The following is a 23,800-nucleotide window of genomic DNA, read 5'->3' on the forward strand; positions in this document are numbered from 1 at the left end:
GAGTTGTAGTCCCAAAACATCTGGTGGGCCGAGTTTGTTTATGCCTGCTTTACAGGGTTGTTGTGAGGATAAAATGGAGAGGGAGAGAACTATGGAGGAAAGGAGAGATGATAGAATGGGGAAAAAAAATCACCTTCTCCAGTTCCTTAGCCCAGGCATCCCTCATGATGAACAACACACTGGACCACTTTCCCCAGTCAGGCTGGATGTATTTATATACTGAAAGCAGGATAAAGCTTTAGCTCGGCAGCCCTATCTTCAAATAACTTTGACAGCTTGACCTGAAGTACTATCAGCGGGCCCGTTTGACTATTGACTTGACACAGGATATCAGATCTACATGGATTTACAGGAGGCGGCTCTGCGACAGGTTAGAGAGGTTGACGAAACCCACAAGAAAGTGCAGTAGCACAGAATACAGGAATGGTGTTACTATGGTTATGCCTGGCTAATTAAGAACCATTGCCTGCTGGCACCCATGTACAATTATGTATGCCATGTACAATTTGTGTGTATAGTCTACACACAAAAATACTTGGGGGGCGGACGAGGGAATTCTTCAGGTCAACTTGGCCTTTTGAATTCTGCTCTGTTTGGAGCCGGGGTTAAACCTCAGAAGCTGTTTTGTGAGGCGGTGGGAGAAGAATTCCATGTGCAGAGTGCACTTCCTGCAATGTTAAGCAGCCATAGCTCCCCCAACAAACCAGCATTTAGTGGTGCCCTTAAGAGTGGGTTATATGGTCAAAGTCCAAGGTCTATACAGCCTGGGTGGGTGCGGGGTCCCGCACCTAACAGAGAGAATGGAGAGCCAACAAGTAGCAGCATGTTAGAAAGTGAAGTGTCACACTGGTTAATTCTGCCTTCAGTTGCCCGCTATTACCTAGACAGCATCTTAAAAAGCAGAGACATCACCTTGCCAACAAAGGTCCGTATAGTTAAAGCTATGGTTCTCCCAGTAGTGATGTATGGAAGTGAGAGCTGGACCATAAAGAAGGCTGATTGCTGAAGAATTGATGCTTTTGAATTATGGTGCTGGAGGAGACTCTTGAGAGTCCCATGGACTGCAAGAAGATCAAACCTCTCCATTCTTAAGGAAATCAGCCCTGAGTGCTCACTGGAAGGACAGATCGTGAAGCTGAGGCTCTGATACTCTGGCCACCTCATGAGAAGAGAAGACTCCCTGGAAAAGACCCTGATGCTGGGAAAGATGGAGGGCACAAGAAGAAGGGGACGATAGAGGACGAGATGGTTGGATAGTGTTCTCGAAGCTACCAGCATGAATTTGACCAAACTGCAGGAGGCAGTGGAAGACAGGAGTGCCTGGCGTGCTCATCCATGGGGTCACGAAGAGTCGGACGTGACTAAACGACTAAACAACAACAGCAACATTTTAATTTCAATCATTGCCACCCCAGGATGAGTGGCAGCGAGCTCAGCCAATCAGATGCTACCTTTGGGGTGTGTGAGCTCCAGAGCTGTGACAAAAGGAGCAGGGCAACCCCACCTCACCAGCCTCTCTCCTCAGACCTGGTAGTGTTTCTGAGAAAACTAGTATGTGATGTATGTAACTCCCAAATCATTTTTAACCACACACAACGCTGTCATTTTAGATGTTAAGCACTGCACAGGCCTTGCTGAAAAGGCGACATGTTCTGAAAATGAAGGAAGAACAGGTAATGAAAACAATACCCTCCAAAATAACGAAAATGATAAAATAAATATATAAGCAACACAAACCCTTACACAGCCCCACAAGCCCTCATAGCAGGATAGTGTCTGGATAACTCAGTATCCAGTCATCACTCTGCCTGAATAATATATCAGCACCATTTACTAGATGCCTGATCAGCAAGATCTTTTTTAAATAAAATTAGTCAATTGCCGCAGGGTTATAATTTTATCTCAAAGCATAGGGATTCATGCATGTTAACTCCAGTGCACCCAGATGAATATATATCCCTGAGGCTTTTCTGAAACTATATCAAGGACGCACCAGAAAATTGCTTTATCATTCTCCAAGATAATTGCTAACCTCAAACCACATAAATGCTGCTGCTTCTGCTCACCAAGCTTCCTACATTTTCACAATACTTTGAAAGTCTGAGTACACGATGTTATAAGTTTGGGTGGGGGGGCAAAACTCCCCTAAAATATCTGGATTCAGTAACGGGTTGGAATTTAAGCAAACAACTAAATTCTTGGGTTTAGTTGTTGGAGTTTAAACCAGTTTTTCTGTGTCCAGGAAACCGCCTAACAGAAGAACCGTCAAGAGATAATCACCGGAATGGCCGATCCATTAACCCATTAAGAAGGCTGTTAAAAGAGAGTCTCTGGGCCAGACACAAAATGGGGAAAGCCCCTCCCGCAGGTGATAGTTAGCAGAGACAAAAGGTCAGAGTTTCAGGGCGGGTGGCGGCAGAATTGCATTGGGCAATGAGGTAGGCAAACAGGGGGAAAGTGTTCTGCAAGCTGGAGAATGGGGCAGAGCAGAAGGCAGGGAGGCTGTTTTAGGCTGCAAAGAAGGTCAGAACTATGATTGAGGTCTCTTGGAATTTGACGCTGCAGCAATGGAAGGAACAGAGCCCTCTTAGGATGTGAATGCTCTGCACTCTCTTCATCTAGGTTCAGGTTGCATATATGTGTAAATAAATCATATATCACATACCTAGCAAGTGCTCTGAAAAAACTGGACAGCCCATTTTTTCTCGTGAGAGAAACGATGGCCATTTCGGGCGCTGTGATCTCATGTGATTTCATGCCATGATTCCCTCCCCACCCCCAAAAAGTGTTTTTTCCCAAGGCCAAGTTCTCACACGGCACCCTGTGCCTGAAAAAAACACTTTTTCAGGGGGAAATCACAATGCAAAATCGCACAATATCATGGCGCCCAAAATGGCTGCCATCCACTTGTGAGAAAAAAATTGGAAGATGGCATACCGGAAGATGATGTTCTGGTTTTTGCCTTTAATATGTTGGAGCCTTTATGTTCCAAAAGGAAACACAGTTCCTGATAAGTGTGCCAGATACCCCTGAAAGCTTGGAGATTGGGGTGATGTGTAGCAGTACTAAGGAAAAGTGCTAGTCTACCTGATAGGATGATGTAAAGGGCTTAACAAGGTATGACGTGTAAGGGCATGTTTGCAGGAGTAAACACATCTAAAATCTCACAAGGGGGAAAAGTTGTGGGGCGGGGGAGTAGGGAGTGGGGGGGGGAGAGATGAAGTGTAAACGGTTAGTAGTGAAAAAATTAAGTACCCTTCCACTCAAAATGCAACCTCCCTGAACTGCTTTTCCTTATTTCATCAAAGTTTAAATATGTGCATGTCATAACCTAAAGTGGATGTGATGATTTTATGGCCGGTGACCAGTGAAGGCGGTGAAGGTCCTGTGTGAGTGTCTGGAGGCAGCTGGAGGATTGATGGCGGCTAACAGATTGAGGTTGAATCCTGACAAGACAGAAGTACTGTTTTGGGGGGACAGGAGGCAGGCAGGTGTGGAGAACTCCCTGGTCCTGAATGGGGTAACTGTGCCCCTGAAGGACCAGGTGCGCAGCCTGGGAGTCATTTTGGACTCACAGCTGTCCATGGAGGCACAGGTCAAAGTTACAGGGAACCTGGCAGAGAGCCTTCTCTGTGGTGGCGCCCTCCCTGTGGAATGCCCTCCCACCAGATGTCAAAGAGAATAACTACCAGACTTTTAGAAGACATCTGAAGGCAGCCCTGTTTAGGGAAGCTTTTAATGTTTGATGTATTACAGTATTTTAATATTTTTTGGGAGTGGCTGGGGAAGCCCAGCCAGATGGGCGGGGTATAAATAAATTATTATTATTATTATTATTATTATTATTATTATTATTATTATTATTATTATTATCTATAACAGCAGCAAAAGCAACACAGACAAACCAAAGGAGAGAAGAAGAGGTTGACCTTGTTGATTAGAAAGGTCCCCTGCACAGTTTTCAAGGCCAGTAAATTTTGGGATGGAGGGGGGAAAGACCCATTTGATGATGCAGCAAATGAAGGATAGCATAAGAAGTCTCAGCCCAGTGAATGCCATCACTAGGAGGTTGCTGGGGAGGTGGGGAATGAAGTCCAGGTGAACGGCGCACATAGATTCCAAGCGTTATTTCAAGTGGAAGCTTGAGATCAGGCATCCCCAACCTTGGCCCTCCAGATGTTTTGGACTACAATTCCCATCATCCCTGACCACTGGTCCTGTTAGCTAGGGATCATGGGAGTTGTAGGTCAAAACATCTGAAGGTTGGGGATGCCTGCTTTAGATATAACAGAGGTTGGCAGCAGTAGCTGGGCCGCAGGAAGCAGACAGATGCCAAGAGCAGAAGTGTCTGGTTTCAAAATTTGCTGGGATGGGTAGGACAAAACTCATGTTTGCTCTCGTCCCATAAATCTGATCAACAGAGGAAACAGGAGTTATGGGCAGCTCCTTGAAAACTCTCTCTGTGTATTTGGGGACTGGAGAGAGCCTCCTGTACCAACTTAATGTTTTATTTACAGTGCCAAAACACTCAAGGTCTGGCCCTGACCTACACACATGCAATCTTCGAAGGCATTTTATTTATTAAACCGCATGCTAAGAAAGTCCTACCATCCTACATCCTTCGCTCTGAGGAACTGAAACTTTTACAAGTGCCACATAATGTTCAGTCTGCATTTGTCTGGTGTCAATCTTTTAGCCTGGCGTCACTTGTGCTTTGGAATTTGCTGCCTTTTGACATTAGGTAGGCAACCTCACTATATTGTTTTAGAGATCCGCTGGAAGCTTTTTATTTTTTATTTCAGCACACCTACCCAGAACTCTAATTTAGTTACCTAGATTTGTTTTAAATGTTTTACTGATTTAATCTGTGCTCTACTGATAATTATCTTGCGTGTCTGTGCACACGCATTAGTTTGGTGGATTTTAGCTGGACTATAATTATGTACTCTGCTTAAAGGGCTCATGGATCAAGTGGTTTACAAATCCTTCTAAAGAAAAATTAAACAACAATTAGGCATTTGACAGCAGTGTGTCAATGATCCTATACTTCAGAGGTGTGGGATTATTATTATTTTAACAGATCTGTGTACACACCATAAATTTAAAGGACATGCACTTCCCCAAAGGTTTATGGGAACCGTAGTCAGTTAAGGGCACCGGGAATTTTAGCACTATAAACTCCATTGCTTCTCACTGCTGTGAAGAAGTCAGTTCAGATCTACAAAGACTGCATCTTCCTATCGCTGAAAATTGTGTGTGTGTCTGTGTGTGTGTGTGTCTTTGTCTGGCCCAGCCAGGAAGAGGGAATGCACTCATTGGACATGCTTCTGGGGGACTGCCTACATGAGAAGGGGAATGGTGGAGATGTATAGATCAACATCACATACACCACTGGGGGAAGATGATATTCTACATGGAGAGAGTGAAAAAGCCAGAGATAGAGATGTAAGACATCCAGTGGGTCCCAGTTTCAAGGGATGGGAAAGAGCTCTGCCTGAGACTCTGGAGAATGTGTCTAAAGTGGTAAGCATGATTCGCCAGTGTGGTGTAGTGGTTAAGAGCGGTAGTCTCGTAATCTGGGGAACCGGGTTCGCGTCTCCGCTCCTCCACATGCAGCTGCTGGGTGACCTTGGGCTAGACACACTTCTCTGAAGTCTCTCAGCCCCACTCACCTCACAGAGTGTTTGTTGTGGGGAGGAGGGGAAAGGAGAATGTTAGCTGCTTTGAGACTCCTTAGGGTAGTGTGATAAAGCGTGATATCAAATCTAAACTCTTCTTCTTCTTCGCCTCCTCTTCATTTTATTCTCACGACTACCTTGTGAGGTAGCTTAGGCTGAAAGATAGTGACCAGGGTCACCCAGTGAGATTCATGGCGGAATGGTTGATGATGATGATTTATTATTGATAATTTATATCCCACCTTTTGTCCAAGGAGCTCAACGTGGCATGCACACCTCTCATAACAACTCTGTGGGTAGGATAGGTTGAGAGATAGTGACAGGCCCAAGGTCACTCATTGCTGAGTAGGTATTTGAACTCTGGTCTGCCAGGTCTAGTCTGGCACGGCACCTTAGTCGCTTTCATTTTGTCTGGGATCTCCTCAGACCTTGTCCATCACTCTTGGCCACTGTTAGACAACACTGTGCTAAGATGGGTCAGTAGTCTGACTCCGTATAAGGCAACTTCGTATCTTCCTTCAGATGGTTTGTAAACAGTTGTTCTTAGTCCCAGCAAAGTGCCACTGTTGCAGATGGCTTGGCTGCCGAGATGGCCATTTGAGGTACTACTCTCCGCAGTACCCCACAAGATAAGTGGGAAATGTAGCCAGGAAAAATGTAGCCATCTTGGCAGTATTCCTTCAGTGATTAGCACATTTCACAACACAAAAGAATTTATGCAAATGTTATCTTTGCACACAATAAAATATAAATTATCATTTTCCCTAGAGTACAACATATCTAAGACTCTGGAGTTTTCTTCTGAGTTATGAGTGAGGGGTGCAAGGAAATCAAGGAAATCTTGAATGGCAGGGTATGTATATATATATATATATATATGAGAGAAGCCTCCAAATGCATGAAATGTGAAACACATTATATTGTTCCTTTGATTTCCCTAGATCATATTACCAAAGACAGAGACACAGACTGACAATGATAGCTGCCTACAGATTTAATTTAGAAAAGGACAGTTTTAAAGCCTGCTTCCTTTTCGTTCTTGGCTCATTGTATAATGTCTCCCAGACGTTCGTCTGTATCATTTTGCCTGCACCAAGTAACAGTAAAAAGGAAAGTGAAAGCATTAGGGCTGGAGTCTTGACGACACCTTTTACTTGGGAGTAAGTCCCATTGAATTAAACAGGACTTACGTATGAGTAGTGAGGGTTAAGATCGCACTGCTATCTATCGCTCCATCATAGGAATGAGTATTGCACTGAGAGGAAAGAATCTGCAAGTGAGGTGTAATCTGTATAAATTTATATATGTGCAAATGTGTTTCATGCACACTCTCACACACAGCAAATTATGTCACAGACAGCTTTCTCAGGAACTGCCAACATGGCGCTCATGGTGCACATGCACCCATAGCTGACATTTTAGGCATTCACAGGTTCCCCTTCCCCCACTGAGATTATGCTTGGAAGAAGAACATTTTTGGTTTTCAAAAACAGACCCAAAAAGGTTGGCGTTCCCGACTTATTGAATGGATGTTTGGAGAAGAGAAATTTGAGAAGGTTAGAGTGAATGATTTGTGGATATTAGCAGTGTTTTCATCTATAGTGTATTACATACACTACTTTGATTGAGTGATGTATAAGTGCTTCTAAAAAATAAATAAAAAACTAGACATTCAAAAGCAATTGCTTCCTGTGACAGATTCGGGTGGTTCTTTGACTAGGATTCTCATTGCTGGTCCTCATCGCTGAAAGATGCCAGCCCTGGCATAATGGCTTTCCACCATTATGCTTAAAGTGGCATACATGGCTCTCAGCCTCCCTACATTATCCTCAAAACAGCTCTATAGCTTAACTTCTTCATGAATTTCCCTCTATTCATAGTGCTAAATGTGTAGCAGAGGAGGAGGATCATGCTTTCTTGATGCCTCTCCAGCACTGCAATCTTCTCTTCCTATGTTCACATATTCAGTGTGGGCATCTGAAAAGCTGTAGCACAGTGGTACCTCGGGTTACATACGCTTCAGGTTACATACGCTTCAGGTTACAGACTCCGCTAACCCAGAAATATTAACTTTGCTTCAGGATAAGAACTTTGCTTCAGGATGAGAATAGAAATCGTGCTCCGGCGGCGTGGCGGCAGCAGGAAGCCCCATTAGCTAAAGTGGTGCTTCAGGTTAAGAACAGTTTCAGGTTAAGAACAGACTTCAGAACGAATTAAGTACTTAACCCGAGGTACCACACTGTATAGGCTTCCTTCCATGTGACCAAAAATCCTGCACGATCCAGCTCCTCAACTGAGTGGAAGCCTACGTGGACACAATTACGTGTACACGGGCCCTTTTAAAATGATAATATAATAAGAATTTATTATTTATACCCTGTCCATCTGGCTGGGTTTCCCCAGCCAATCTGGGCAGCTTCCAACAGAATATTAAAATACAATAGTCTATTACACATTAAAAGCTTCCCTAAACAGGGCTGCCTTCAGATGTCTTCTAAAGGTCCGGTAGTTGTTTTTCTCTTTGACATCTGGTGGGGGGGGGGGGCGTTCCATAGGGTGGGTGCCACTACCGAGAATGCCCTCTGCCTGGTTCCCTGTAACTTGGCTTCTCGCAGTGAGGGAACCGCCAGAAGGCCCTTGGCACTGGATCTCAGTGTTCAGGTAGAATGATGGGGGCGGAGACGCTCCTTCAGGTATACTGGACCGAGGCCATTTAGGGCTGTAAAGGTCAGCACCAACACTTTGAATTGTGCTTGGAAACATACTGGGAGCCAATGTAGGTCTTTCAAGACCGGTGTTATGTGGTCTCAGCGGCTGCTCCCAGTCACCAGTCTAGCTGTCGCATTCTGGATTTGTTGTAGTTTCCGGGTCACTTTCAAAGGTGTTCCCCACATAGAGCGCATTGCAGTAGTCCATTGCAGAGCGCATTGCATAGAGTCCATTGCAGTAGTACTGGAGTATGCACCACTCTGGTGAGACGGTCTGTGGGCAGGTAGGGTCTCAGCCTGCATACCAGATGGAGCTGATAAACAGTTGCCCTGGACACAGAATTGAACTGCACCTCCATGTACAGCTGTGAGTCCAAAATGACTCCCTGGCTGTGCACCTGGTCCTTCAGGACTAGGGAGTCCTCCATACCTGCCCGCCTCCTGTCCCCCCAAAACAGTACTTCTGTCTTGTCAGGATTCAACTTCAATCCGTTAGCCACCATCCATCCTCCAACCGCCTCACGCAGGACCTTCACTGCCTTCACTGGTTCTGATTTGAAAGAGAGGTAGAGCTGGGTATCACCTGCATACTGATGAACACCCAGCTTAAACCCCCTGATGCTCTCTCCCAGCAGCTGCATGTAGATGTTAAAAAGCATGGGGGAGAGGACAGAACCCTGAGACACCCCACAAGTGAGAGCCCAGGGGTCTGAACACTCATCCCCCACCACCCCTTTCTGAACACGGCCCAGGAGGAAGGAGTTGAACCGCTGTATAACAGTGCCCCCAGCTCCCAGCCCCTCTAGACGGTCCAGAAGGATGTTATGGTTGATGGTCTCAAAAGCCACAGAGAGATCCAGCAGAACTAGGAAACAACTCTCACCTTTGTCCCTAGCCTGCTGAAGATCATCGACCAGTGTGAGCAAGGCAGTTTCAGTCCCATGATGAGATCTGAATTCCGACTGGAAGGGATCTAAATGGTCCGCTTCTTCCAGGAGTGCCTTCCAGATGTCCTCAATGAATATGCAACCATAAGGGCGGGTGGCCACGAGAAGTGGTCCTGCTTTCCATAAATTTAGCCCCTATGGATGGTCATAGGTTTGTGAAGCAAGCTCTTATCTTATTGCAAAATGCAGCGGTAATTATGGGTCATGAGGAGGAAGCTTATGTGCCTCTGCTATTCATGAATTTGGGTAGTGAACAAGAAAGAAAAAAATTGATGTAGGAAAGCCAGCTCCATCTCAACAATTCTTTACAGCAGCTTCTCGCCACAAAGGCTGATGGGCAACCTCCCTTTTCAGTACAAGACTGAATTGCTTGCATTGGAAACTGTGGTTTGCATAAATGAGCTTTACAACTCATGACTTGAAAACTAGCATAACATAAGAGGGTGTGGGACACTAAATAGGAAGCCCACGCTTCAAATTTATTCCCTTTGCTATACAGTAGGCAGCCTTAGGGGACCAACTCTTCTCCCAGCCTTAACCAGACACTTGAAATTTGGGGATAATATTACTAAGCTACCTTGCACAGATAAGTATTAAGGCTAACTTTAGAGGAATGTGGACAGTGCCTTCACTTTATTTCATGGACAGCACTATCCTATGCATGCCAAAAAGCAAGTCAATGGGGGCTTTCTTCCTGTTAGGGATACTGAATGGCATCCAGAATCATTTTAACAGTGTAATGTACATAACACCAAAACTAGCAGTACATAACACCAAAACTGGGGTTTGGGGATATTTTTCGTAGGCATCCAGAAAAATTTGGTTTCATGTTAATGTTTGGTTCACAGGCTGCAATGCGAAGATGGGCTCCCCCCCCAGGGGTTGGGGAAGTAATCAACCTTTTCACCTATTCCTATGGAAATTGGACTAATTGATAGAAGCTAACTTTGTTTTCATGCATTTCAAAGGCCACATATCCAAATGGTATTATTTCATGTAAATACACACAGGTTGATTCATTAGGACATTTTCTCTGATAAAACTCTGTTAGCAACTTTGAATTAAAGCTACATCATTCATATCTCCAGCTAGCTCTGGGTATAGGGCGGTATTTAAATTCTGTTATGATGATGATGATGAAGATGATGATGATTAATAATAATAATAATAGCAGCTGTGGTAGAATGTAAATCTAGCTGGAAGAAAGCTACTTAAAGGCATTTTTATAAAGTACAAAATAAATCCAGTTTAAAATGTGTGACCCATAATTATTTCCAATACCAAAATTATTGGATCACAAAATAACCCAGCCAAAGCCTGAAAGCCAAGGGTTTATGAATCCTCTTGCATACCCAGTATTTAGAAACAGCATGAGTAATAGATCAGATCAACCCAGCCAAGAAAATCACATTTAATAGAAGGAGTTAGGATTTATCCCTAAATGAATCTTGCATATATTGTTCAAACTGTACCTAATTTTTTAATTTTCCAATTCTAACACTATTTCCCTATACGTAATTAGCAATTGCCCTTCTAAATTAGCCTAGCCGCAGGCTTCAGCTTTCCTGCCTGTCAAAGTTGCTAAGCCTGCATAATTGATTATGAATAGCACTAAATCATAATTTTTGCTATTTGCTTCCTGCCTTTTCAAGCAGCCTAGAAAGCTAACCAGGGTATATTTTTGTGCTGGGCCACTTTAGGCATTTGAAAATCTAAAAATAAAAAGTGTTCTCTTTCAGATTAGGTACCACCGAGATCCAATTAAAGAGTGCAAAAATCTGAAATGCATTCATGGGGCTGTGGCTTTTATTTGTTCCCATGCCTTCAGTTTCCGTTCAGACCCTGAGCTGGAATATCTGTGGACATAGTTTGCAACAAAGCCAAGCAAAAAGTTCCATTCTAAGAGGCTGGAAGAGTCCATGCACCGTTTAAACACGTTGCCTCCTACAATTGCTATTGTCGTCAGTTTCAGGGGAAATCAAATGGCCATTATTAAAGGCAGAAATGATTTGAAAGCACTTCTTCCCCCCCTCCCCAAACCCTTTAGCAATACTCACATTCATCTTACACAAACAGACCTTCTCTTTCAAGCCATTTTGTAAGACATTCCAGTCATTTCAATGGAAGAAATAAAGTCGGGTCCTGTTCTCCGTACCGGCTGCCTGGGGTATTGTTCATCGCCTCTCTTTCCTTTTGATAACCATTCCTTCAGGATATGGAAGTTGAGTTCAAAAATAGACTCCAATTCACTTGGCATCAAGCATGCAGGCTTCAACCCTTCCCAGCAGCTGTTAGGCTCCCACTGAACCACAACCTGGTGCCAATAGATTTCAATATAATCTTTTCTTGGAGCTGGTACGCTGCGTCGCATGAACTTGCCTTAACCCTCCAGATGGATGGTGATCTCTCAACAGCGCTGAAAGAATATGAGCTGATCTGTCCTAAAGCCTTGTCTTTTTCATTCATCGACCTTGCAAGGAAAATCCCGTCTCTCTTCTGAATTATTCATGATGCCTTCCCTTCCACCACTCCCAGTATATATGCTTCAAATCATTTAATGCAGCACTTTTTTCATTTTGCCTTTTTTTAAAAAAAAAGAAGGAAAAGCTGTGTTGTATGCCTTTAATGATACACTTTGAAGACATATGTCACAGGTTCCTCCCCCTCCCTTGTCTCTTTACAGTGATATTAATTATATACTCTTCTGTAAACTGACCTCTCTGGCTGCAATCCTATACACATGCATAGGATTGGGCTCTGAAGATAACAAATGCCATTTGGATAGAGCCGGCTATTATGTGAAAGTGGTTGGAAATAAAGTAATCATTACTCATTCAGCTTGCATACTGCTTATGTGCCAAATGCAGTTTGGAAGTATAAAGTCAGTTATGAAATCCATACGTAATTAATGTGCTTGAGAAACTTGAGATCTCACTTTTCCTTTTTTTTAAATAAAAATACAATTAATTTCCTTTATCTTTTGCAATGCTTTCAAAGTTCAGACAACTGAACCCCCCCCCATAATTTTTATTTTTAAAGGGGGAGAGCAAAGAAATACTCTACAAACTCACAGATATGTTCTAGTTTTCTACATTGTTCACGTACACCTCATATCATGCACATGATAAACCTCTCCTGCAAGTTCCATAGATCCCACAAGCCCACTCCTCAGTTAGTTGGAGCAGGGCTTTCACTGTGGCTGCCCCTTTTTTGTGTCATAACATCCTTGTTCTACTTTGACTGTGGATGCTGTTTCTGAATGGCAGATCAGCTTGGAGTAAGACCTTCCTCATCCATGTTTTTGCTCTTGTTTTTATTATGTATTTTGTGTTTTTATATTGTATTTTTATGTTGCGAACTGCCCTTAGATCTACTGTAAGCTTGCCAGAGTGGCTGGGAAAATCCAGCCAGATGGGTGAGATAGAAATAAAATTATTATTATTATTATTATTATTATTATTATTATTATTATTATTAATGAAGGGCGGTATACAAATCTCTACAACAACAACAACAACAATATGACAGGCACCCACTATTTGCACATTTTATCCTGCCCTTCTCAGAACTTGCTCCTGTTTGTCTATATCTTTTTTAAATTGACGCACCCAGAATTGGCTGCAATACTCTAGATGAGGTCTGACTAGGGCAGAATAAAATGGAATTACCACTTTCAGTGCCTTGGAAACTTTCAATGCACAAAGGATGCTCAGGCGTAGCTGCCTACCAGGGAATCAGAACAGATCCACACGTTATTCAGAACAAGCTAGAAGAGTTATTGATTATGCTAGGGATGGGTAAATCTTTCATTTTTTAAAACAAAAAAAATTCCTTCCAGTAGCACCTTAAAGACCAACTAAGTCAGTTCTTGGTATGAGCTTTCGTGTGCATGCACACTTCTTCAGATACCTGAAGAAGGTATCTGAAGAAGTGTGCATGCACACGAAAGCTCATACCAAGAACTGACTTAGTTGGTCTTTAAGGTGCTACTGGAAGGAATTTTTTTTGTTTTGACTATGGCAGACCAACACGGCTACCTATCTGTAACTTCATTTTTTATTTCTCTCCATTTCTTATTTTTGGGGAGATCTGCCAGGCTTGGCTCAGCCAGAGATCCATTGGATCCTAACCTCACTCATCTTGGCATATTTAAGCTTTAGGGTTGCACCCATAATATCTCTTATAAATATAAGATTGATAAACATGTTGAAATAATATCATAGTAATGATAGTGAAGAAAAAAACTCTGACTATCAATATCTAAATTATATATCCAACTTTCATTTGATGGAAAAGTAATACATATGCTCTAAAGACTTCTAATGTTGTTTGCAGTGAGGTTTTTTAAAGGGGATCATAGCATTAAATGGTATTGGATTGTATTTTATTAATCCATAGTCCAAAAGCCAGGTTTCTATGCATGCACAGGGATGCATTTGAGAAAGACTAAAGGAGGGTGAGGGACGCGGGTGGCACTGTGGGTTAAACCACAGAGCCTAGGACTTGCTGATCGGAAGGTTGGCAGTTCAAATCCCCGCGACGGGGTGAGCTCCCGTTGCTTGGTCCCTGCTCCAGCTCACCTAGCAGTTCGAAAGCACATCAAAGTGCAAGTAGATAAAGTAGGAAGTGGGAAGGTAAACAGCGTTTCTGTGCACTGCTCTGGTTCCCCAGAAGCGGCTTAGTCATGCTGACCACATGACCTGGAAGCTGTACCCCGGCTCCCTCGGCCAGTAAAGCGAGATGAGCGCCGCAACCCCAGAGTCGGCCACGACTGGACCTAATGGTCAGGGGTCCCTTTACCTTTTAAAGGAGGGCGAAGAACAGGAAAGGTTAGGGGTATGGCCTGTGCTGAAGGGGTGTGGCTTATAAGTAGGTATGGCTTGGAAAGAATCCCAAGGGCTAGGTAGGAAGGCCCCAGAGGTCCTCAGTTGGCTCCTGGACCTTAGGTTCCACCCCAGTCTTACACACTTCCAGTGATGCCTTGCTGTTGTTCACAAACCGCTAACCCATTTACATGAATTTGACTTGGTTGAGACAGAATTGGTGCTGAGTTGAATTCAATGCAAACTTGAACCTTGACATCAACACATGGAAAGTTCACTCTCGATGTGTACTGGAGACATATCCTTCAACATAAACAACTCTGATGGGATGGAGTGTGTTTGGTTTTTTGATGGACAAAATAATGCTGCTTCTGCATTCAGTGAAATTTTGGGTTTTCTTCTTCTGTCAGGCACAGTCACTGAGTGTAAATAGAATTACCTTGCCTGAGGTATATCTTAAACCATCCACACGAGAATCTTCTTAACCTATATCTTCTAGAGAATAGAAACAATCACCATAGCAACTGCATCCTCATACTAAAGCTCTATTTGTCTCTAAAGGCCTATACGTTTTTTCTCATATATGGATGACACTTATTAATTTAAAATAAGATCTAACAATTAGCTCGTCTACAGGAGGCTAATGCCTCATCCAGTCCCTGCTGTTCAGCTTACGACTAGACAGTTGGAAATCTTGGCCATGTTTTCTGAATTGCTAAACGGCATTTCACCAGCAGGGAATTTCTTTGAATAAAATCACAGCACAAACTCACAGCTTTTTATGATCAATTATATTACATTTCTATACTTGATGTAAATTTATTGCAAAGTTTTTGAATTGCTCCATCAGCAAAAATTCGGCTGTAGTCCTGGTGTGCAATAACTTCATTAGGAAAAGTTTACAAGATGCATTTGCCGATCATGTCACATTTAAGAAACATTTAAAGTACCAAACACATTCATTTAGGACATAAAACAAATGAAGCACAGTCGGCAAATGGAAATCACACTCAGGGAGGTTTTCGTGCAGGCAGAATGTGACCCATGAGGCTGATATAAGAGCTGGTGTTTCGCAAGAGCCTCAGAAGTTTTTGATATTTGTCTGCATTAATTGGAGATTATTAATTGGAGATGAAAATTTGATCTAATAATAAGCCAGAGTGCACAGAAATGCTATTTACCTTCCTGCCAGAGCAGTACCTAATTATCTACTTGCACTGGTGTGTTTTCGAACTGCTAGGTTGGCAGGAGCTGGGACAGAGCAACGGGAGCTCACTCCATTGCGGAGATTTGAACCACCGACCTTCTGATTGGCAAGCCCAAGAAGCTCAGTGGTTTAGACCACAGCGTCACCCATTCACAAGTGCCGTGGCCCTTCCCTGGCAGTAAAAACACAACAACAATGAATTAAATAAATTGCCATTTGCTGCCCTTTCATGGCAGCCAAAGCCACCATCACGGACAGGGAGACTAGTGATGTGAGAGGAAGACGGTTTCATCCTCAGTGCAGTTAGGAGCTGGTGATTAGAGAAGAACAGCCTTCACTGGCTTGGTGTCCTGCAGATGCTCTAGACTACAACTCCCATCAGTCCTAGCCAGCATGTGATAATATGTTTTCCTTATATCAAAAGTGAGCTGGTGGTTAGGGGAAGAAAGAGCAGAGTCAGCTTGCATATTAGGAAATATTACTGACAACTCCCAAATGATTAAAGGAAAGAAACTCAGACAGGTTTTATTTTATTTTTTGGTTGTTGTTGCCTCTAATGTTAAATTTGGAGCTTTGCCCTGCCAGCTTCTTTAAAGCTCCCTCAAGCCCACCCATAAGCACACAAATCAATTTTTTTTTATCTTCTGCCAGAATCCATGGTATCAGCTTTTTCCTCCCCTGCAAAGCTATTTCTCCTCGGAGCTACCTCTGCCACCGCCTGCCTCCCACTTTAGAAGCAGCGGTTCTCCTGTGCCACATTAACTCCCTGCCTTCCAACAGCACAGACCAGCAGGACGGTTTCAAGCATGCTCATAAGTGGGGGAGATGTTTAACTAGCATAGCAAAAACATTCTTGCTTGGGCAGATTTGCCAGCAGCGCTAGATTTAACCATTAGACTAGGACAGTACTTGCTTGTAAATGGAGGGCCTTTGCCCAAATGACACTTTTTGGGGATTATGGAGAATGAACCTACTGAGTATATGGTGGTTGCTTCTCTGTCAAATGGCAGAGCATTTTGTTTCCTGCAGGGTGTAGTACACGGGATCTGATACTTACACTTCATGTCACTAGTTGGCGCAAGTGATGGTTATATAAGATGTACCGAGCAAAGTAAAGCCATCTTTGCAATTCTGCAATCTTAGAGGGTGTGTCTGCTCCTTCCTGCACAGTATCCACAACAGTCCATTACAGAGGGCTGGCCTGCCAAAGCAATCCTAAGTATAAGAAGCTGGCATAATTAGCACTTACCCTGGCAAAACTGACCCCTATTCCAAACTCCATTCAGGAGCCTCTGGCGAGGCTACAGCCATCTGGGTGGCAGCTGAGACTGAACCCAGGTTTTGAGGATTGGGCCCTAGCTCAGACTGAGATTTATGGGGCTTGGAACAGGTGTAAACCTCTCATTGCCCCATCCTGTCCCTGCCTCGCTCCTTGAACGCAACTTTTTGGGGACTTGCACAGCATAAGCTATACCAGTTTAAGGTCCCCCTGCTGAACCCCAGCTGAGCGGAGCTGAGGAACTAAATGCTGGTATATCTGACTTATGCCAGCACAGCCCCAGCTCAACGGGGAGAGCCCAAGATCTGCTGAATCCAAACTTTTCTGCTCAAGGCCAATGGCAATAAGGTGCTGGTGGGGCCATGTGCCCAACTTTGCTGTGTACAATTCTCTGCTTGAAGGCATTCCCTACTTAGCGGGCTGTCTAGACCACATCTGGGTTAAAAGGGGAAAAAAAGCAGGGTGAGCAAGAGGTGCCTTGTCCATCAGCAGTTTGCATCTGGAGAACAGGCACACAACTCCCCTCCTCACAGTCTTCCCCACTACGAACGAGACCTATTGTAATTGCAGTTAAATCATATGAATTATTTCTAAATTTGTACCTAAAATATAAATCACTATTCACAAATTCTATACAAATCTTTGCACTGCAGCCTGTGCTTGGAGGGTTGCCTTCTCGATGGAAGTTGTAAGTCGGGATATCAGAAAAAAAATGGAAAAGGAAGCTGAAACTGCTGCTGTTTGCATGTTTATCTGTGGTCAGGAATGTACATCGGCCAAGCATATATGATAGGTATTTGTTCATGTTGTTGTTTTTAAGTCTGCAAATGATACATGATTTATGACTTTTAAAACCTTGTTTTCACAACTCCCTTACATTGAAATGAAATAAAGATATGTAAGTTACTAGGCTATTGTCAGATGCTGTTGCGGTTGCTCGAGAGTAACCAGGGAGACTCTGACTGTCTTTTACAGGCTTTATTCTTGGTGCAAACTATTTACAGTGAAGAGCGTCGCAAGTTCAATCGCTAGCAGAATCCGGGAGTGGTCGGGTTTTGTACCTCCCCCAGCATAAAAGTCATGTCACCCCCAGCCTTTTCCGCCCCTCCCTGCACCGAAGACTACGGCGCAGAATGGGTGCTGGCAAGGGCGCGCTTCCTGCCTCTCCAGCTTGCTCAGGCTCAGTGTTAAGGCTCCCACCAGCATCCTCTGGTCCTTGCACCTCTTCTCCACTGGAGGTGGGGCTTTCCTCTTCCCCGGAATAGGAACTGCTTCACAAGATTTTCGGAGGCTCCCTATAACACAACTGCCCTTCCATCTCTCGCCTCTGAGCTGATGTCAGTTCCCTGACAACTACTGCCCCTGCTCACGTTGCTTGCCACCCCTGCCTAGCCCCCACTTGCCAACCCTCACACTTTATACCTCACCCAACCCCCCAACCCCAACCCCCCACAGGTCTTTCCATCCCACATAGTATTTGGTGTAAACTGAACTGCAGCAGAATGGAAACAGTACTGATTGTGATGAATACAGGTTGGAATTGAAATTGCTGCCTTCTTACATCCTCAAGTGTTATTTCGCCACATTTCTCTAGACTAAAAGTAGGCAGGATCCAAAGTGGGAGCAATGACACCTTTTACAGCGCTTTCTAAATTGCTATCTCCCCCCCCCCCTCATGGCAGGATTCCTGTGATTTTAACAATTGCATGAGAAGATGATGCCAGCGGGTGAACTTTTGCTTAGGTTTTCCCCTCCTCTAAACACAGTGCTTTTTGTGGTGGGTAAAGTTTTCCCTAGTTATTTCTACTATTTTGATGCAACCTGACAAATAAAACAGCTGTACACCAACCACAGCAGTAACAGGAAGTGTTGTGCAGTTATTTGGGTGGCAATTCTGTCACCATGAGGCATCTACCTAACCCATTTTGGCATTGTGGCACGGCAAGAACAGGCCACCCTAAATAAGATGCCAACCTCTCAACCCCAATCCATCATGGGAATGCAATGGAATCAACAACTCCATCAACTCCAACAAGTTCCATCAGGCAATGGGGCAAGCACTCCATACTATTTCCACACACCCAATATCTCATATCCATGTAGAGAAGAGAGAGTTGGATTGTACTGCTTGACCCTACATCCAATGCTGCCTGGGCAGCTGGCCCTGCCCTCTTGACTCCCACGTGACAAACACTAAGGGGAGAGCAAAAGACGATGACAAAGGGGTAAACATTGAGGGGGGTAGGGCCAGTGGCACATGCAATATTAGAGTACGACCAGCAGTAAAGTCCTGCTCTGTCTTCTCCATGTGTACTTTGTGTATTATCTGAAAAGGGGCTCAAATTGACTCCATCCTCTCAAATTGTGCATCCTCTGAAGTCAGGTAGTAGGCAGTCCGGACACTGAGATCCAGCTCTGAGGGCCTTCTGGTGGTTCCCTCATTGTGAGAAGTAAGGTTACAGGAAACCAGGCAGAGGGCTTTCTTGATTGTTGTGCCTGCCCTGTGCGATGCCCTCGCATCAGATGTCAAGGAAAGAAACATCTGTCTTACTTTTAGAAGACATCTGAAGGCAGCCCTGTACAGGGAGGCTTTTAATGTTTCAGGTTTTGGGGTATTAATATTTTGTTGGGAGCTGCCCAGAGTGGCTGGGGCAACTCAGTCATATGGATGGCGGAATAAATAATAATAATAAGCATAGGGACTCAGGCAAAGTCTGAGTCCATGGGCTGCATCCAACTTTCTTTGTCTGCTAGTGGAAGAGCTCTTGTACTAGTGAACAATGAGTTTTAATGTGTAATGGAGGAATCCAACACAACAGTTGTTGTGCAAGCTCATTATGCAACAGATTGTGCAGTCTATGGTGCAAAAGTTACAAGCGATCTGCTTATGCATTCCCTTGTGCCACAATGTTCCACTGGTGCAAAACATTTTGCCAACTGAACAACTACACTGCTAAGAGACTAACTTGGTACTTCACTGGCTACAACTCCATGTCACTACCCAGACTTTATTATATTAAAAAGTCCCCTTTTAAAAGATTGAGTTGTCATAATTCATTATTCTTTCTCCAATAGATTTCCCATATAGTTTCCTACGAGCTTTGACTTTTGCCTCAGACATAACTGGCTGGTTTTGAAACAGACACTCCTTTGTGGAGTTTATATGGGTATCACGATTGACTTTCAAGTGGAAACATTGTGGGAGCTTTAATTTGGTGTTGTCTTGCCCTCTCTTAGATTGGCCTTGCGAAGCTCATTAAGCCCCTTAAAATTAGTGAAAATGTACTAACCCCCACCCTTCCCAGCTGGTAATAGTATCCAACTGAACTTTTATGTAGCTTACAGGAAATTGCACAGAGCTGAACGCTGGGGCAGGCTAGCCTGCTGGGTAGAAGTACTTGAAAATGTCATAACATTAAACATAATAGCTTCCTAGACAAAATTCTAATGACTTTGGAGACACACAATTAACATTATTATTTAGTATAAGACTGATACAGCTGGCCAGTATATGATAACACTCCCTATGCAATCATTAAAAGAACTATTTCTTTATTTAAAAAATCATAACAATCCACTAATTTAACAGTAGAAAAACCAATGTGTTGGTTTATCATTTATCATTAGAGAAGCTAATGAATATGTTATGTCCTATGGACTCAAATGAGACTACTCAAAGAGCACAAGCCAACACCATGCCAACAGTTCATGAGTTGTGGATGTCATCCAGCAACAATTGGTTTATTTGCTCTGATGTCACAGAGATACCTGTTTATTAAGCAGGGTTGTGGCCTCCACAACCATTGGCATAGTTGCTTTGATGTCACAGAAAGGTTGGGAAGTTTTTGGGAGAGGCTGCTAAGCACTAAGATAGGAGGGGAGGGTGTTTGCACAGAAAATAAATTGCATGTGAAAATTACCAAAGGGGAGAGAAAATGTCAGTGAAAAAGGCTGCAGGCTTTTTGTTACACTTACTTTACTTTTGAGGTGAATGGGGTGGTGGTGTTTGTTAGTGTCCTTTCATTCTACGAAACATCTCATTAGTGGTTTGCACTTTGCAGTCTTCCTGGATGCCCATGTATCAGTTAGAGAAAGGCATTATGAAGCAACTCCTTTCCTGGGACTTTTTCAGATCAGGACATGCAGGCAGCCAGGGAGGCTGCAAGGTGCTGGAGAAATGATTGCGGGAAAGAAAAGTACCTTTACCACCCTTGGCCATCACACAATGATTGTTGAATGGTCACTGTAAAATGTGAAGGTTCATTATTGCTTCACAAGTTGTGTATGTCTTTAAGGGCCAGGGCACATAACGAGACCCAGTCTTGCAGCTGTGAAACATAGCAGGTGCTGCTAGGTTGTGTTAATTAAGTTGTGTCAGGATTTGGGCATAGTATATAAGGAGCAGCACCTAGCTCTCTCATTTGGGTCTGGTTTGTTGTTGTTATCTTTAGAGTAAAAGGAGTTTTTGTTTTGTTATTAAAACCTTGTTAAAGTTATTTTTGAGTTCCTTATTATGCATGGTCTCCCCCAGCAAGCTCTCTGCAGCGCTACTAAACTGCAAACAGCCAACAATGATAAGGTATGTTGAAAAGCACATAAATACACACCTAAATTCTAAATAAATTTTAAGAAAATTCTGACATGCCCACAGAACGAAGCAGAAAAATGGAAGCCTCTCTTACAGAGGAAGAAAACATTTGAGAATCTGGAGGACAGGTTTTGGCACAGCGCTTAAGTGGGAGCAGGTGAGCTGTAGGCCAGACTGTAAGTGTGGTAGATTATAAGCCTGTTTACGTCCACTTTGGTTCCTTAGTAGGAGGCTTTTGACAGGCTATTCAACCAGGAAATCTAAGAATGTCAAGTATTTTGCACTCTTTCAGTGACCTTGTCTCTTTTAGAGGATCCAGAATTCAGGCTTTCATTTTTGTTTTAGAATGAGCAGGTGTGGCTTCACTGACTGCAAATACCCCAAAGAATCGTGCCTTTTCTCTGCTCTTTAGCTGATGTAGACCATAACTTCCTACATTTATTTGGAGCTCTGTCAATCAACCACTACCACACGTTGGTTTGGTCACATAAGGGCTGATTTTGTGGGAGAAGTAGCCATATTGATCACATACACACAGAGGCTTTCGTTGAAAGGAATTGGACCTGCCTTTGACACCCACAGAGCTAACACTTCCTTGATCCCTCTTCCATTACTGACTGACCACACTGCAGTAGTGAGCAGTGCTTTTTCCACAGCTTTCTGGGTTTTCACAGATTTCTGAGTTTGAGACAGAGGGCGACCTGTTCCTTGAGCATTCATCCTGAATGGTTCGCGAGGAGATTAGATGATGTTGGCTATGCAATTAGCATTCATTCTTCCATGGGGGTGGGCGGGATATCCAGGAATAATTTGCAATTTCCTCCCGTTCAGTCATTCGCTAGAAAGAATGATTTAACTCACAGCTTCCTGGATTTCATTACTCTGTGGCACGACTGCCAATACTTAAAGATTGGAGGAGTGTTGCTTATTTGTGATGGCTTCAATATCTATCAATCGATTTGTTCTTCTGATATGTTGAAAACGTGTGTCTCATATGAATAGTTGCAAGTACCTGTTCCCATGCCTAAATCTCCACTTCATTTATTAAAAAGAAGAAATCTATATTTTCTCATATTGAAGACTAATTATTATATTAAGTTTTTCTACTACTGTTTACAGTTTTCATTTACTCTTATGGCAGACCTGGGAGATGGTTTGCTGTAACCAGTCCAAGGTTAATTAGGACACTTTATTAGCTGAACCAGGGATGTGAAGCTGAATGTGAATTTCTGAGGAAGTGAATCTCCCCTCAGCTGTGCAGATTTGTCAGTGATGCTGGTTTTCTTGAAAATTCTGAATGGGAAAATGTTCACTTTGCTTCAGAACATTTTCTAGAGAGTGTAATGCAATATTTCATTTGTATTTAGTAAACAAAGAGCAAAACATTGAAATGGCCAAGCTTGATTATATTGTATTTGGACTGGTTTTGTATTGGACCTGACTGTTATTATTAATGTTTGATGTTTTATTATGTTTTTATATATGCTGGAAGCCACCCAGAGTGGCTGGGGCAACCCAGCCAGATGGACAGGACATAAAAATAATAATATATTATTATATTAATATATTATTATTGTATTTGCAATTGGCACCTATTACTTGTTACAAATGAAGCTTTCAAATGGATTTCTCCCATGGATTCGGTAGGGTTGCCATATGTCCGGATTTCCCCAAAATAGCTCAATAGCTTTTTGTGCCTGGAGTTTGACTTCTTGAAATATGGCAACCCTATTCAACTAAGTTTTACGCAGATCCACTGAAACTAATTGACTTTACTAAGTTAGGGTCATTAATTTCAATGGGTCTACTCTGAGTAAACATCAGTTGAATACCACCCTTAATGTCTAAGGCTGCATTCCTATGCATGCTTACCTGTGGGTGAGCCCCACTGAACACGGCCCAAATAAGCCTGCATAAGATTATGCTGTACATTGACTTGAAGGACTTATTAAAAGAGGTTTCCTTCATAAACTGACTCAGGTCCAACCCTTCCATACAAGAACTAGAAGTTTTGTACCAAACTCTTCACCCCCTTGAAAGTTGGGTTTGCTGGTTACCAGTGCTGATACAGAATGCCCCATTCCTTGTCTCACAAGCCTATTCGGCAAACTGTTGGTTGTTGTTTTTTGCACTACCTTATTATTCTTGCTGGAAGCCATAAATTACAAAGGTTTGCCATACTTCAGATACTACATACAAACACAAACAATGAAGCAAGTGCTCTCTTCCAATATGTTTTAAACATGACTTGCGCGATTGGAATTCAAAGGGAATACGTAATAATTATGCCGGCGTTTGTATTTTTTGCCCTCTTAAAGATTAACACATTTTTTACAGTCTGGCTGTTATCTCTTTGGACTGTTTTGCACAGTGTGTTTTCTTTCCCCCTCATCTGAGCATGTGTGCTCCGACTTTGATAAGCATGGTGTGCAGATTAGGGAATTACAGGTATGGCCAGAGGCTACTGTAATCAGGAAGAACTGTCTGTGATTGCCCTGTACACAAGTAAAGGATGTGATCCAGTTTACACTTGCTGCCTAGGATCAGAGTGGGACTTGCTTTGATAAGAG

General features: G+C 43.2%; 1 protein-coding gene across 4 annotated transcripts in view; it reads right to left on the bottom strand.

Annotated features, from left to right (window-relative positions):
- LOC309369777 (schwannomin-interacting protein 1) overlaps positions 1–23,800 on the bottom strand; it is a 368,814-nt gene that overhangs the window by 118,761 nt on the left and 226,253 nt on the right. Inside the window, exon 1 of one of the 4 annotated variants that reach the window (XM_081911069.1) lies at positions 11,489–11,668. The exons of 2 other annotated variants lie outside the window; for them this stretch is intronic. In XM_081911069.1, the coding sequence (XP_081767195.1) occupies positions 11,489–11,590 (102 nt within the window). In that variant the 5' untranslated portion in view covers positions 11,591–11,668. Of the gene's footprint in view, positions 1–11,390; positions 11,669–23,800 lie in introns of those variants that run through there. One more of the 4 variants, XM_081911070.1, reaches the window with a different exon arrangement.

The sequence above is a fragment of the Podarcis melisellensis genome, assembly GCF_964234715.1.
Source record: "Podarcis melisellensis genome assembly, chromosome: 5".
Classification (NCBI taxonomy): Eukaryota; Metazoa; Chordata; class Lepidosauria; order Squamata; family Lacertidae; genus Podarcis; species Podarcis melisellensis.